Source organism: Crinia signifera, chromosome 5, assembly GCF_055691185.1.
Source record: "Crinia signifera chromosome 5, ASM5569118v1, whole genome shotgun sequence".
Classification (NCBI taxonomy): Eukaryota; Metazoa; Chordata; class Amphibia; order Anura; family Myobatrachidae; genus Crinia; species Crinia signifera.
In genome coordinates, this window is record NC_139221.1 from 264,862,701 (window position 1) to 264,878,246 (window position 15,546).

Below are 15,546 nucleotides of genomic sequence, written 5' to 3' on the forward strand. Positions count from 1 at the left end.
TCTGACATTGGAGTAACAGCCCTTTTTAAACACTGAATACTGTATGGAATACAGTGTTAATATTTATCAGTACAGATGGTCTATATATATATATATATATATATATATATATATACTAACTAACTCCAGTCCTCGAGTGCTACCAACAGTTAATGTTTTGCAGATCTCCTCACAGAATCACAAGTGAAGTAATAAGCTCCAACTGTGGGTCTTTTAAAATGTGTTCGTGAGTAATGAGTGCACCTGTGCTGCAGCTAGGTTGTCTGGGAAAATGTGAACTGTTGGTAGCTCTCGAGGACTGGAGTTTGGATACCACTGCTATAGACCATCTGTACTCAAACATTTAAAGTGGTCAGGAAATATTTAAACATATAATAAATAAATACACAGATGTAAGCCCCAGAACTGTCAGTACCAGCGCACATAGAGTTAATCCGGCGACAGCCCGTGATGGACAGGTCAGGGAGCGTACCTGATTGGAGGAGAGAGACTAGGAGGGAGCCGGAAGGAAGGAGGAAGTAGTAAGAGGCTGGACGCACGTGTGCAGGAGCAGCGTGGAATAGCGTGTTAGGCGAGGACCAGCAGCGCGAGCAGCAGTAAGTCAGCCCTCGGGGCACCCAGTCACAGTATCCCTGCGATAGCTTCTCCCAAGGGCACTGTTTGTCAGTCACTTGCCCACTGAGTAAGGCACATAGACTGTCTCCCCATTGAGACGCCTGTCCCAGAGGCCCATCCTGGTGACAGAGCATAAGGACAGAACCCCAAGCCCTTTGTGACCTGAACACTGTTAGGAATAGAAAAGGCAGTAACAGCCTGGCCACCAAGGCCCCTCTCCCATTCCCCTTGCCGGTAAGGAAACAGGGTAACTATAAGGGCCCAAAGGCCTCCTTACCAACACCTGAGACTGAGCTAATCCTTCCAGGACTCCAAGTGAGAGTCACCCACGCCCTAGTAAAGCGACCCCACTCACAGCAAACCAAGAGCCCTTCTTCTATTGTTTTCCCCTGGCCCATCTTCAGATAGGATCACCGTTTGGGCCCCACCGAATTTCCTGTGCACGGGTCAGGTTACTAGGACCTGCAGTCCGGGACTTTAGTTAATGGTAATGGTTACTGGTAACCTTAGGTTATGTGCATGCCAAGAGTCTATGGTGAATAGATGTCAGAAGCACTGATTGATTTCATGAGTAATGAGTATGGTCTAGTATTATGGTAAAACGTTTCCTTCTATGCATGGTCTAGTATTATGGTAAAACGTTTCCTTCTATGCATTGTCTAGTGTTATGGTACAACGTTTCCTTCTATGCATTATCTAATAGTATGGTAAAACATTTCCTTCATGTTGTCTACACTATTGCACTTTGTTCACTTGTTGTTGTTAATACTGTTAAATTATTCAATGAAAGAGGTTGACGTTCTCAGGGACAGATTCTGAAATAAAAGGTCAACCTAACCCAGTAGTCGAGTGTTCTGTATCCATTCCTGTATCAAGAGAAGACTCCAGACTGAGAGCCGTGAAATCGGGGAAGCACAACCCCCACCGCATCCATAAGGTAACTCCACCTTTGGGTGTCTACACAAACATAATAGAACCATTACTGCACTTTCCAAGCTCACAATCTCCCACTATTCCTCCTGGCAGCTACTCTCTGGTCTATTGCGATGTTTGAGGGCTCAGATCCGCAAATACAGTAAATGTGGTAGAAGAAGCTGGTACACTAGGCATGTGCAGCAGCTCTGCTCTGTCCTTAATATTGCATGATGTAGTGGCAGCTCTATTGATCATATTATATACCAGTGCTATTGTAATAATTCAAGGCACTTGCCAAGAGGAGAGGGGTTTCCGGGCAACCAGAAACCCCCCCTGCATTTCAAGATTGATTGGAGGAAATACTTACTGTATTCCTACGATCTCTAAAGAACGGTGGAGGTGGGAAGATCGGTGGTGGTGGAGGTGATAAGTGACAACATCCTCGAGTAGTACTTCGTTTCTTTTGATCAAAGGAAGGAAAAGCTGTAAAAAAAAATTTAATAAAAAAATTATCGTTCATTTCAATTACATTCATGCAACTTGTTTAACAAATATAATTATACAACAGATACAAACATAGCAGAACACAGCAGTCTTTTCAGTAAGAATTATACAGATGTGTGCTTGCTCACTGTGCAAACAAGTCACAGTTAATGCAACTCGCATGTGCCAAATTGCATGCCCAAGACTATTTGCACCATCAATTGATTTTTCCAGTATGTACAGTCTGGGTGTAGCCCAGGCTGTCCGGGGCCGAAGCTGGTATCACACGCCTTTCCCTAAAATGGCACACCTAAGTTTTCACTGAAACTCCCAGAAAATGGGCAGTTTCCACCCACAAACGCCAGCTTTCTGTCAATCAACTTGCATAAAGCCAGCGATCAAAAAAGTAGTTTTATTGCAGGATGGCCTCACGCACGATAACTGCACAGCCTGCAAATTTGCAGGTGTGATATCGGGACTGAATTAGGCCCATTGCATGCTGTTTACATAGCTGTAATCATGGCTAATACATTAGAAATACATACATTAATTATATGCAGCTTTCTAGCATCCTCAAGTCAGTTTAGCTATATGCCAGATTTATGCTACTGGTAGGCTTGTAGATTTTTGCTTTCAACCTTATAGTGCTGCATACGAAAGCCAATTAAGGGGCTAGGAGGGAGATTCTCTAAAACTCTCCGCCCCCCTTCGCAATTATAATTATCGCATATGTTCTAACATATGCAATAATTATAGCAAAGGACAGCTCTTGCGTTAATAGCTGTTCTTTGCGGTGAGAGTCGCCGGGACCCAGCAGGTCCCGGCGGCTCCCCCCTCCCTCCCACAGCAGCAGCGCCGGGCTCTCCTCCTCCCTGCACCCAGAAGTGCAGGGAGGAGGTCACAGGTCCGGGCAGCACAGCTCTGTGCTGCCCGGACACAGGTGAGGGGGCGATGCGTGGTGGCGGGGGTCCGTGCGGGGCGGCAGGGGTCCGTGCGGGGTGGTGGTGGGTTTGCATTAGAAGCCCATTGGCTTCTATGGGGCATCGCCAGATTTTTCTGGCGATGCCCCCCGCCGCGGTAACCCGGCGGGCAGAGCCGAATTTCCCATTAGGCACGTGCCTAGGGGCGGCACATGTTTGGGGGCGGCACTTGGACGCCTGTGATGGTACTGTCAGCCCAAAATGTACCAATAATTGCAAAATATCCACTGTACTGTACTATATTCCATCTTAAATAGAGTGTAAATGGATAGGACAAGCAGATTCTGCCCCTGTAAACTGTCCTACTTAGTAAATATGTATTCACAATAAAAGAACATGTCATAGTTAGTGTTTTTTTTTTAAATAAATCCATTATATTGGCTGTTTTCAAATGAGAGCTTATAAGTAATCAATAAAAATAATACAATTAGGCGGGGGCGAAAATTATTGTTGTGCCTAGGGGCGCCCTCATCCCTAAATCTGCCCCTGCCGGCGGGGGATGCTTAGAGCATCCCGAAATGCGGTAAAAACCCGATAACGGGGGTTTTACCGCATTTTCACCTTAGAGAATCTCCCCCTAATTCAGCATGGGTCGCTAATGTAAGAATTTGCAGTGGACTATGAGGAGAATCTGTGAGTGGTAACTAGCCATTTTCTGGGATTGACAGGAAAAATGCAAGCGCGCCCTGGCGTTTTTAGTGACGTCAGCTCCAGCCTTAATCAGCATGTCTCTGCCACAGAGGGTCAGAGTCAGAGTTACGCACACTTGTGCAGACTGGTAAAATCACTTGATGGTGAATTGCTAATGGATTTGCAGCTCATTGATCTATTAGCAAGCCATTCGCAGACTTGCACAGTGCAGAATTTGAGTCTGTCTGGGTAGCGGTTATTTGATCGTAGACCTCTGCAAATTTGAGCAGCAGCAATCTGGTCGGAATCACCTCCTAAGACTGTTCCTTATTTTTAGCACATGTAGGGGGATATTTACTAAGGCGAATATGCCTGAAATTCGTAGGCAGTCATATCCAAATGCAACTTCCCACACATATTCGGCATTTACTATGGCCGATATATGCCTATTCATATTCTTTTGACAGGCGTATTCGTATTCCTAATCAGAAATACGAATGCATACGCCATCGAAAGAATACGAGTAGGAATCACCATTCAGTCGAATGGTGATTCCTAATCTACTAAACGGCCGTATGAAATATACGGCCGGTAATTGCCATGAAAATACACCTGGAAAATGAGTTGTATTTTCCAGGTGTTTGGCTTTAGCCTGCATGGATCAGTCAGATCCATGCAGGCTTCAGTGTAAATAAAAAGAAAAGAAAAAAGCAATAATTTAAAAAAAAAAACGGCATGGGGTTCCCCCTTCCACATGGCCGTAACCAGCCCCGGACTCAAAGGGGGTTATTCTAGTTCACTCTTTCTGACAAATTCCTTCTTAGATGGACAAAACCATGTGCACTGCAGGGGGGGCAGATGTAAAATGTGCAGAGAGAATTAGATTTGGGTGAGTTATTTTGTTTCTGTGCAGGGAAAATACTGACTGATTTATTTTTGCACTCTAATATAGATCTCACTTTGAAGTAAAACCCCACCCAAATCTAATTCTCTCTGCACAAGTAACATCTGCCCCACCTGCAGTGCACATGATTTTGTCCATCTAAGAAGGAATTTGTCAGAAAGAGTGAACTAGAATAACCCCCAAAGAGTCGGCACTGGTTGTAAAAATTCACAGGGTAAAACAAGTAGGGGATCCCCAGAATTTTTCAAACCAGCACCAGGCTCAAGGGCTGATCCTGGTTATCAAACTAGGGTCCCCTGTATTTTGAGAACCGGCACCAAGTAGAACCAGCCAGCAGGGTAATGCCACAGCCAGAGGAAACCATTTATATTAGTTCCCCCAGCCGAAGAATTCACCCCCTGACCAGTCAGCCCGGGCTGGGACCCGGGGGAGTGGGGACCCCCAATAAAGGGGTCCATCCCTCCAGGATTAACAGCCCAGGGCGGTGGGCACTGGGCTGATGGCATTGGTGTAAAAAAAAAAAAAAAACGATTGGGTTCTGCTGTGGAACTATGAGTCCTAGCAAGCCTACCCCGCATACTGGGACTTGGAAAACCAAAAGTCCCAGCATGCAGGGCATCAATTACCATGCTGGGACTCTTAGTTCCACAGCAGCCCAATAAAAACACACATACAGTACACTGCCGAAAAGTATAACTTTATTACATGCTGAGCCGACACACTCTTGAAAAGTATCAGAAACTCGGCTCATGATTGGCCGATAAGCGTCCAATAACACACTTCAGGGTGAGAAGTGCTGAATGTAAACAACTACATTCTGTGCTTCTCATAGGCTGTCCTGGGTACGAGTTACTAGCGATTTGTTATTTTGCCAAATACAAGGATGCTACATGGTATGAAGAGGACCAATCCATGCCAAAGGAGCTCGTAAGTATAATTTCCTTCTAGAGGTACCCATATGGATTTTCTACTGGGCAAGTGGACCAATACCTTCATGTCAAGGTAGGTACATATAGAATGTGTGGGCTCAGAATGTAATAAAGTTAAACTTCTCTGCTGTGTATGTGTGTTTTTATTGGGCTTTTGTTTCTGATGTGGAACTAAGAGTCCCATCATGGCCATTAATGCCCCGCATGCTGGGTTTTGCCATTCTCATAGTTCCACAGCAGAACCCAATAGTCAATCATTTTTTTTTAACCAATGCCATCTGCCCTGGGGCACCGGGGACAGCCCCGGGCTTAAGCCTGGGCAGGGTTAATCCTGGAGGGGGGACCTCTTTATGGAGGGTCTTCCAGGGTCCCTGCCTGGGCTGACCGGTCAAGGGGTAAATGGTTCCTCTGGGGGGAATTCGAAAAAAAAGAGTTTCCTCTGGCTGTGGCATTACCCTGACATTACCCTGCTGGCTGGTTGGGCCTGGTCCTGGTTCTCAAAATATGGGGGACCCCTAGTCATTTTGTCCCTGATAATTTGGGAACCCGGACTGGACCTTGAGCCTGGTTCTGGGGATCCCCTACTCCAGTGATTTTCAACCTTTTTACCTTGCGGCACACTAAACAAGATTTAAAAATTGCCAAGGCACACCATGAGATCCCCACAGGGCAAAACACATTGGCCCCCACCAGAAAAAAAACAAACCTAATGGCCCCCATATAAAAACAATCACACTGGTCCCCACAGGTAACAAAAATAGAATACCTTGGCCCTTTACATGAAAAGAAGAGGCTGGTAAATAACAGGTAAACTGGTGGTGCCTATAAACTGATTTGGGCATCTCTAGATCTGGGGGCACACTTGAGAACAGCTCAAGGCATACTAGTGTGCCACGGCACAGTGGTTGAAAAACACTGCCCTACTCATTTGGACCTGTGAATTCCTAAAACTAGGACCGGCTCTTTGAGCCCAGGGCTGGTTACGGGCGTGGGAGGGGGAACCCCACACACAATTATTTATAAATTTTTCCTATTTTTTTACACTGCAGCCTGCACGGATCTGACTGATCCGTGCAAGCTGCCGACTCGTATTTTTATTAAGCGCCTGTATATATGGCCACCAAATACGAATACGGCGACATAAGGCCTACGCCACCGGGCAAATACAAATCCATAAATATGGCAGATTAGTAAATCTGCCCTATTTACGAATTGTATTTTTCTGAAAATACGAATATGGAGTCGTACCTGGCATCGGCCGTATTTTCAGATGTGAGTAAATTTCCCCCATAGTATTATTATTATTACTATTTTAGGTACAGTCAATCATTCTGCTACAACTGTAGTCTATATATAAACCAATACCCTAATGATCATGACCGTGAGGTACTGCATATGCCAGTGATAGAAAGATAAGGACACATGTCTGACTGTCACTATGTTGTACTTGTAGAAACTGACATTTAAGCCCTTTTGTTTATACAATGGGTGGTGCACAAACCTATATAGTACTTGCTGTGATCAAAATAGAACCAAAAACATAGCTATTGTAACACTTGTTCTGTGTCACTGACAAGGGGTCATTCATTTACCAAGTAACTCTCACTGATCATGTAACTAGACTACAGTGCCACCGGCTAATAATCAACTATGTCCTTGTGCTGTGAGTAATACCCCTTTAATACCATAATCCCAGCAAATACACGGCCTGGCATTTTCCCCATGGGTCTAACCCGGGTCTCAGCTCAGAGAACCCTTTCACACTACACAATGCAATAGAACCAGGTATTTCTTAGGTACATCCCTTAAAATCGATGACACACCCATGGTTCAGTTTACAGATTTTATTTGGTATGCGGTCCCTGGGTGGACAATGTCTAGGTTGACAGTCACCATGGACATGGACATGGTCGACACTCAAAAGCTTGACACAAGTTTTTATTGTTGTTGTTTTTTTTAGACTGACTTGGTTCACACTTTACTATCCAAGGGGGCATAGAGTGAGAATGTAACAGTGTGCTGAGTGCTGCGAGGGGACGCAGCACACTTCTAGTGTTTGTGATGACATATGTCGACATGTACACCAAAAACCGTGAAAAACTTGTGTTGACCTTTTGAGTGTCGGCCATATGGACCTTAAGCTCCTGTCGGCCTTCTGTCAATGTTGACATATGGTATGTTGACCAGTTTCAGGTGTCAACCTATTCACTGTTGAACATTAGTGATCAACCTAGTGATAATATGTACAATTTGAAAAATAATAACTTTGGTTAACAAATATATTCCATAACTGAGCATCATCACAAAACTTTGAGATTGACAGCTTAATTTATACATAAATATAATACTTAGAAAGAGAGGTCTTTAGAACCTAGTGATGATTCTCGGCCATTTTGGAATATTGGTGGAATCTCGTTATCTTGGAATAACGATGTTGGATTGTTCTTATCTTTGTTTGTTTATAGTAATGGCCTGATACTTTTAACAGACTATTCTCATTAAACATTTGTGCATTTATGATTTACGTTCTCTGCACCAGCTGTCCTGAAGGCTTGTCTTCAATTCAAGTGACTCATTGGCTTATGTGAACATTGACTGACGGTCCGAGCCATGCTGAGGACTGGCTGCTGACATAACATCACAGGTGTCTTTCCTACTTGGGAGCAGATCAAAACTAATAATAAACAAGCCGGGTGATACACATTACGTACTTAATACTGACACTACCTCAGTGCCTCCATTCATTATTTTCCCACACTCCCTTGGACATCCTGCAAGTATTAATTTCCTCAGTTATGACAGTGAATTAGGATTCTTGGCTTAAAATAGTAGAGAACAACTACAGATACAGTATATGCAGTATTATACAGAATTGTTCAGGTTTTTTTATCGTCAGAAATAGTTCTAGAATTTTGTTTTGCAATACTTTGGACAATTTAGCTGCCACATAAATTGGATTAATCTCTGATCAGGGGCTTAAGTTCATACCAGGTGCCTGGAGAGGGCATAGACGGTAATGTCCCATGGACACACATAGGGCCTAATTCAGAGTCGATTGCTGCTCTGCAAAATCGCAGAGCCCTGCGGTCAGTTATTTGCCGCCAGAGTGAAAACCCGCCCTGTACATGTCTGCAAATACTAGAGAGAGCACCTGTGACCCTAAATCTGAGGTAGCCAACTCCAGTCCTCGAGCGCTACCAACAGGTAATGGTTTCCAGATTCTCTCACAGAATCACAAGTGAAGTAATTAGCTCCACCTTTGGATCTTTTAATATGTGTTAGTGAGTAATGAGTGCACCTGTGCAGCAGCTAGGTTGTCTGGAGAATGTGAACTGTTGGTAGCTCTCGAGGACTGGAGTTGGCTCCCACTGCCCTAAATACTACAGACCACACCTGTGACCCCCAGATACTACAGAACGTACCGGTGAACACAAGATACTACAGACAGCACCTGTGACCCCAAATACAATAGAAAGCAGCAGTGGCCTCCAGATACTACAGAACTCACCAGTGACCCCCAGATACTACACACGGCACCCGTCACCCCCAGATACTACAGAATTACCAGTGACACACAGATACTACAGACAGCACCGGTGACCCCCAAATACTACAGACCATACCTGTGTCCCCCAGATATAACAGACAGCACCAGTGGCCAAGCACACATATACATACACACATTCACAAATACATGTGCTCATCAATTATATTTCTTTATTTTGCTCTGCTGGTTCCGATGGTTGCCCTCCACACACATGCATTTGTGCTCCATGCCATTCTTCCTTCCAGCACGCGATCAGCAGATCTGGATAGAAAACATGATTGATAATTGCAATTGGACTTTGGGCTCTGTGCCCCCCTGATGGCTAACGCCTGGCATCCAATGCCTCCGTTCCGGGAGTTACACCAATGTCACTGATAGTGACATTGGCGTACACAGAATCGTTCCCCTAAGTGGTCATTATCAGATGAATAATCTGCACCTGCTATAGATCTGGTGCAAATTTCAATGGTGCAACAGATGGTAAGTCTAAACACTAGTGCGATTTGGGCCCTTTTCGCATGATTTTGATGAATCGGGCCAATAAATCGTGTCAGATCCTATATCTTTTACTTTAGAATCCAATCCCAAGCACATTGGATCAGATCTGGAGTCTGTCACAGCTGCAATAATGATACATTGTTTGTATGTAAAGTGACCACAAACAATGTATCATATGTGATCTAGCTGACAGGGAGATGGTATCTGAGGTACTGTATTGAATGTGAACCTGCATGCGATACCTTTGGCTTGTGTATGGCCAGTTTAAAGACGCACTGGGTTGGGTACAAATCCTCGACAGTCAGAAAGCCAACAGTGAATTTTGATGGGTTCCAGGCATGTATTTCATCCTACCTCTAATCGTAACCCTAGACTCCTCAGCCTAACCCTAGCCTCCCCCACAGCCTAACTAGTGGTGTGACAATGCCTCCGCAGCCCAAGTGGTGTTGTTGTGGAGGCAGGAATTCTGCACATTCTATGCAGTCTGGCTGTTTGCATGGAATCTGCTGGAAATGTAACTCCAATAATAGCCACCGTCTTGGAGGAGACAAGAGCTAGAGGTCCTACCTCTAGCCTCTGTCAGTGCATACAGCAATACCTTGTAGTGCCAGATTCCTGGGAGCGCTGGTGCACTGTGAGCACTAAATCCCTGGCATTAAGCACTAAACCCATGGCAACGAGCATGTAACCCCCTTGCAACAAACTTGAAACACCTTGCAAATACCATGTAACCCCTGGCAATGCGCAAGAAACCCCTGGCAATGAGCAAGAAACCCCTGGCAATGAGCAAGAAACCCCTGGAAATGAGCATGTAGGTAAACAAAATATATAATTAAAGTATGGGGACAGGGGGCGCCTGAATTTTTTTTGGTAGGGAGGTGCAAAATTTCTAGTAACCATCAGGTTATCATCTCATGGCAAAAAGTATGAAAGTCAGAGTACTAAAATTAAGTCATCCAAAATCATGCTGTAGACATGTAGGCAGGACATAAGCATGGTGCCATCCACCGGAAAGACTGATTCATACAGAGAGTAAAGTACACATAAAATCCATGAGTATTATGCTATGGGGGAGATTCACTAGGCCTTGAAGAGTGATAATGTAGTGAGGGATAAAGTACCAGCCAATGAGCTTCTAATTGCAATGTTACAGGGTATGTTTGAAAAATGACAGGAGTTGATTGGTTGGTATCTTTCTGAACTCAGTTCGTTTCCCCCTATATCTGTTATCACTCAAGGCACGAGGTTAACAGACCAGAGCAGAAAAAGTATCAAAGGTTAATCAGACAATGAAATACGGTCATGTGTTTAGCCAAAATGAACATACATTCAGTGGCTTAAGGTCCATACACACTGGGTGACTATGCCCAGCATGTATGGACAGCGATGATCGCTATAATCGCTGCGGGGAAAGCCGCTCAGTGAATACACACTGAATGGCTTTCCCCCTGCCCGGAGCCAATGGAGGGGGGGAGGACGGCGTTGCATAGCGGAGCACTATGCAAAGCCATCCTGAAAGCCGCTCATCTGCTGATATAACCAGCAGCAGGGCCGGCGCAAGGCACCGGAGCGCCCCAGGCGAGTCGGGGTGGGGGCGCCGCGGTGCCGGGGGGGGGGGGGTACCTGTCCTGCGGCGCTGTGTATTTAAAGCTGGCGGCGGTGGCAGAGAGGGGTCCCTGCAGTCAACGAGCGCTATCCGCCGGGCTATGCGGAAGCGCTTCTGTTGTGAAAAAACTGGCCGCACGGTGCACGATGATTGGCTGAATCTCAGCCAATCAGCGTGCGGACAGGGTTTTCACAACAGAAGCGCTTCCGCATAGCCGGCGGATAGCGCTCGTTATTTCTTCTTATTGACTGCAGGGACCCCCCGCTGCTGCCGCCGCCAGCTTTAACTACACAGCGCCGCAGGACAGGTACCCCCGCGGCATGGGGGGCAAAATGCCGCCCTCCAGTGGCCGGCGCCCTAGGCAAATGCCTAGATTTGCCTAGTGGTGGCGCCGGCCCTGACCAGCAGATGAACAGCTTTCCCAGCGATGTTGCGGGAGCGCGCAGCAGCACTCATCGGCGGGGCATACACACTGGGCGGGTTTGAGCTGAAAGCCACTCAAACCTGCTGTTTTGAGGGACTTTCAGCTCAAAGTCGCCCAGTGTGTATTGGCCTTTAGAGCTCAAGAACTTCATATATATATATATATATATATATATATATATATATATATATATATATATATATAGCCCTGTGTGTGTGTGTATATATATATAGAAGTAGTGTTGCGGCTTGGCACTCCAACTCAGTAGTACAGCCTCCCAGGTGCCCTCAGGATACAATGGATAGCCCGGTGGTATAAGAATATACACAAACAGCGGCACTCAATGTTTTTTTTTAAATGGTGTATTCAAGCGGTCCAACGTTTCGGGGACTAGCCCCTTTGTCAAGGAAAAACGACCTAATGCTGTCAGATTTATGACGACCTACTGCTGTCAGATTTATTAATAAATATGTGTTATATATATTGTATCAGTAATATGAATGTTATAAGATATTGCCACCATGCATGCTTTTAATATTTTCTATGTGACACTCTTGGTGACTTAATGTTTTTTTCTGTTGTGTATATCCTTGCTCCAGGTCCCGGACGCCGGGTTTCCATAGCAACCCTGAACAGCTGAACTGGTGAGTGAAGGACTTCCGGTGTCTTGACAGGAAGTGCGTGGATGGCCCGGCGTGGGGAAGGAATGGACAAGCACAGGGATATAAGGTTAGTTTTATGTATCATTTATTGTCTGTACGCTGCCTGAGGAAGAACTTAATAAAAAGTTTGAAACGTTGCAAAGCAAGTTTGGGTATTTGCCTATGATTTCAAGTCCGCCGAGTGCCGGTCCCACGTGGATGTGTTATATATATATATACACACACACACACACACACACACACATGTCTTAGCTGTTCAAATTCACTTTATCAGTGAGGTTGTTGATATAAAATACTTCATGCCAAGCAAAAAAAAATTGTCCTGCAAAACAAAATTTGCATTCATAGATACCCACCACAATAAAATTATCCATTTGCTAATACACAGGTTAATTCCAACAAACAAAAGGGGAGGGAGTGACAGTACCGAGTATTTACACGTGTGCAAGTGCCCCTAAAATTGCAGGGCTGTCAATAACTATGGGGGTTATACAGTCCTGATTGCATGCCTGCGAATTAGCAGGCCGGGCGATTATTGAACAACTTAGCATGCGTACTGCACTCTGTATGCATGCACAAGGTCATCCTGTGATAAAATCCAGCATCTTTTTTTCATAGTTGGCCATATGCAAGTTGATTGACAGGAAGCCGGTGTTTAATGGGAGTGTCAGGTAAAACGCAGGCATGCCCTAGCATTTTCAGGGAAGGTATGTGTCAGCTCCGGCCCAGATCAGCCTGTTTCCACTGTACTGGCCGAGTAGGTCCTGGGTTACGCACAGACTGCACACACTGGAAAAATCATTTGATGGTGAGTGAGATGTGAATGGATTTGCAGCTAAGCGCAAGGCTGCAAATTTACGCAAGCATTTCCCAGGCTTTCCCCGGGGCGGGATTTCACTCCGGCGGGCAGTGATTACTGCACCACAGGACTCTGCATATTAGCAGCTCGGCAATTAGGTCTGAATAACCCCCTAGTCTTCTTTCCACCGAAAGGTTATAAATTGGGTCACATTTTATTTTACTGACCCCGGTAGAACAACTTTAAATGACTTCCAAAATTAGCAATTGTTTATTGACAATGATAATATTGACATTGACTATGTAGACACTGATAAAGCATATAATTGTCAACATATCATTACTGATGGCCCAGCTGTGACTTTCCTGCTCCCAATAGTTGCAGTGGAGTCATCCTTGACCCAGCAGTCATGTGACCCAGAGGACACTGTTGCAACCATTGAGAGCAGGTAAGTCATGCACGGAGCTGCATTCTGGTAAGTACAGTCCTCCTATCCCTATCCTCCCCATAGTGCCTAGCGCTCCCATCCCGTAGCCTAAACCTTATGTAGACATTCCGAAAATACCAACATATTGCCCATTGTCAATTTAACAATGTTGACACCAAAACTGCCAACACTATGGTGTCACCATTATAAATACTGAGATTGTTATTGTCAGCTTAACGACTACATCCTGTTAATGACCAGGACAGGATGGTGAACTCTGTGATATTGAAATGATAATTTGGGCAAAGAAAAAAGTTCTATCTCTGTGAAAAGCATCAGTAAATATTTCCAGTATATACTGTAGACCCAAAAGTGTATGTTTAATTACAGCATGATCTACTGTAAATATGGGAATCCTTAACGTTGTTTAGAATCTCTGCAAGTGATCTTTAATTTTGGCTAAATAATATCAAAGACTCCCATGTCCAATATTTAGAATTGTACATTGATTCTACGCCCTTTCATACTTTGCAATATTCATTAATACCATTATTTATTATGTATTTATTACCTGTTATTTATATAGTGCACACATATTCTACAGTGCTTTACAAAGAATACTGTATGTAGCCATTCACTTCAGTCCCTGCCCTAGGAGAGACTCTAATATATGTCCCTTAATACATGGACACACACAGATACACACGAGGGTTAATTTGTTTGTTGGGAGCCAACTAACCAATCAGTGGATTTTCTGAAGTGTGGAAGGAAACCAAAGTATCCGCAGTAAAAAAAACGCATTGCCGTGGTGGGAGTCAAAACCCTAAGACCATTAATATTTATTATTAGTTTCTCACATAGCGCATACATATTCCGCAGAGAATATTTGAACATTCACATCAGTCCCTGCCCCAGTGGAGCTTACAATCTATATTCCCTACCACATGTACATGCACACACAGACTAGGGTTAATTTTGTTGTAAGCCAATTGACCTACCAGTATATTTTTGGACTGTGGCAGGAAACCGAAGTACCCGGAGTAAACCCACCCAAACACGGGTAGAATATACAAACTCCACACAGTTAGGGTCATGGTGGGAATCGAACCCATGTGAGACAGTAATGCTAACCATTACACCGTCCGTGATGCACATAAACATATGTAACAGAGTGTGTGTGTGTGTGTGTGTGTGTGTGTGTAATTTTCAGTAGATAAAATTTGTATTTGTGCTCTTTCTTCAACAGACAAAGGTAACAGTGCAATATGTGTGTAAATGTGATGTAATAAATAGTATTTCATTTCACTTTACTAAAAGGAATAATAGGGCAGCTTTAACAAGAGATAAATGCAAGGATGATAAGGAGAGATAAACACCCAGCCAATCACCTGCTAACTGCCATGTTACAGCCTGTGTTTGAAAAAAGTCAGTAAGGAGCTGATTGGCTGGACGTTTGTCTCTCCTTATCACCCTTGCATTTATCTCTTGTTAAGGCTTAATACATCTGCCCCAATGTGAGCAATATTACAAGATGTTCTATGACAAATGGAATGTCCAATATTTTGAATACTAAATAGCATTTTCCAGCAGCTGCTCTGTGTAAAAGTGCAAAATAGCACATTCCCTGAATGACACAGTATAGGAAATTACATGGGACACAAAATGCACTAAATAATTAAGTGGAGTGTAGCATGATTTTATACACCGAAAAATGAATTATTACACGCTAGTAGATGCAGTACTTTGGCTGACTAATTATTGGCAACTCTGTTCCCTGAAAATTACAGATAATTTAGTCACGGATGCATTTTCTGTTTGTTTATTTGTTTTTTGCTTATGGACGCGTATATATTATAAGAAAGCAGATTTCCAAGGATCTTTCTAAATGGAAAATATAAATGATCTTGTTTTCAGGTAAAGAGCGCCACTATGCAGCAATTACTGTATTATGGATGGATGTAATCAGACCAGAGGACAATTATCTATGAAAGTATAAATACCTAAATCTATTAAAGATAGGAATGGGTACACAAACGGGAAAATAAATAGGAGGCAAGAGTTGACAAAATGTTAAATATACTATGTCAATGTAGTAATTCTGTAAAAAAAAGAAATCAAATATTAAAG

General features: G+C 44.0%; 1 protein-coding gene across 2 annotated transcripts in view; it reads right to left on the reverse strand.

Annotated features, from left to right (window-relative positions):
* Window positions 1-15,546, reverse strand: part of COLQ (collagen like tail subunit of asymmetric acetylcholinesterase) — a 102,515-nt gene that overhangs the window by 71,543 nt on the left and 15,426 nt on the right. For both annotated transcript variants that reach the window (XM_083188964.1, XM_083188965.1), the window contains exon 2: window positions 1,898-2,013. In XM_083188964.1, the coding sequence (XP_083045090.1) occupies window positions 1,898-2,013 (116 nt within the window). The remainder of the gene's footprint in view (window positions 1-1,897; window positions 2,014-15,546) is intronic.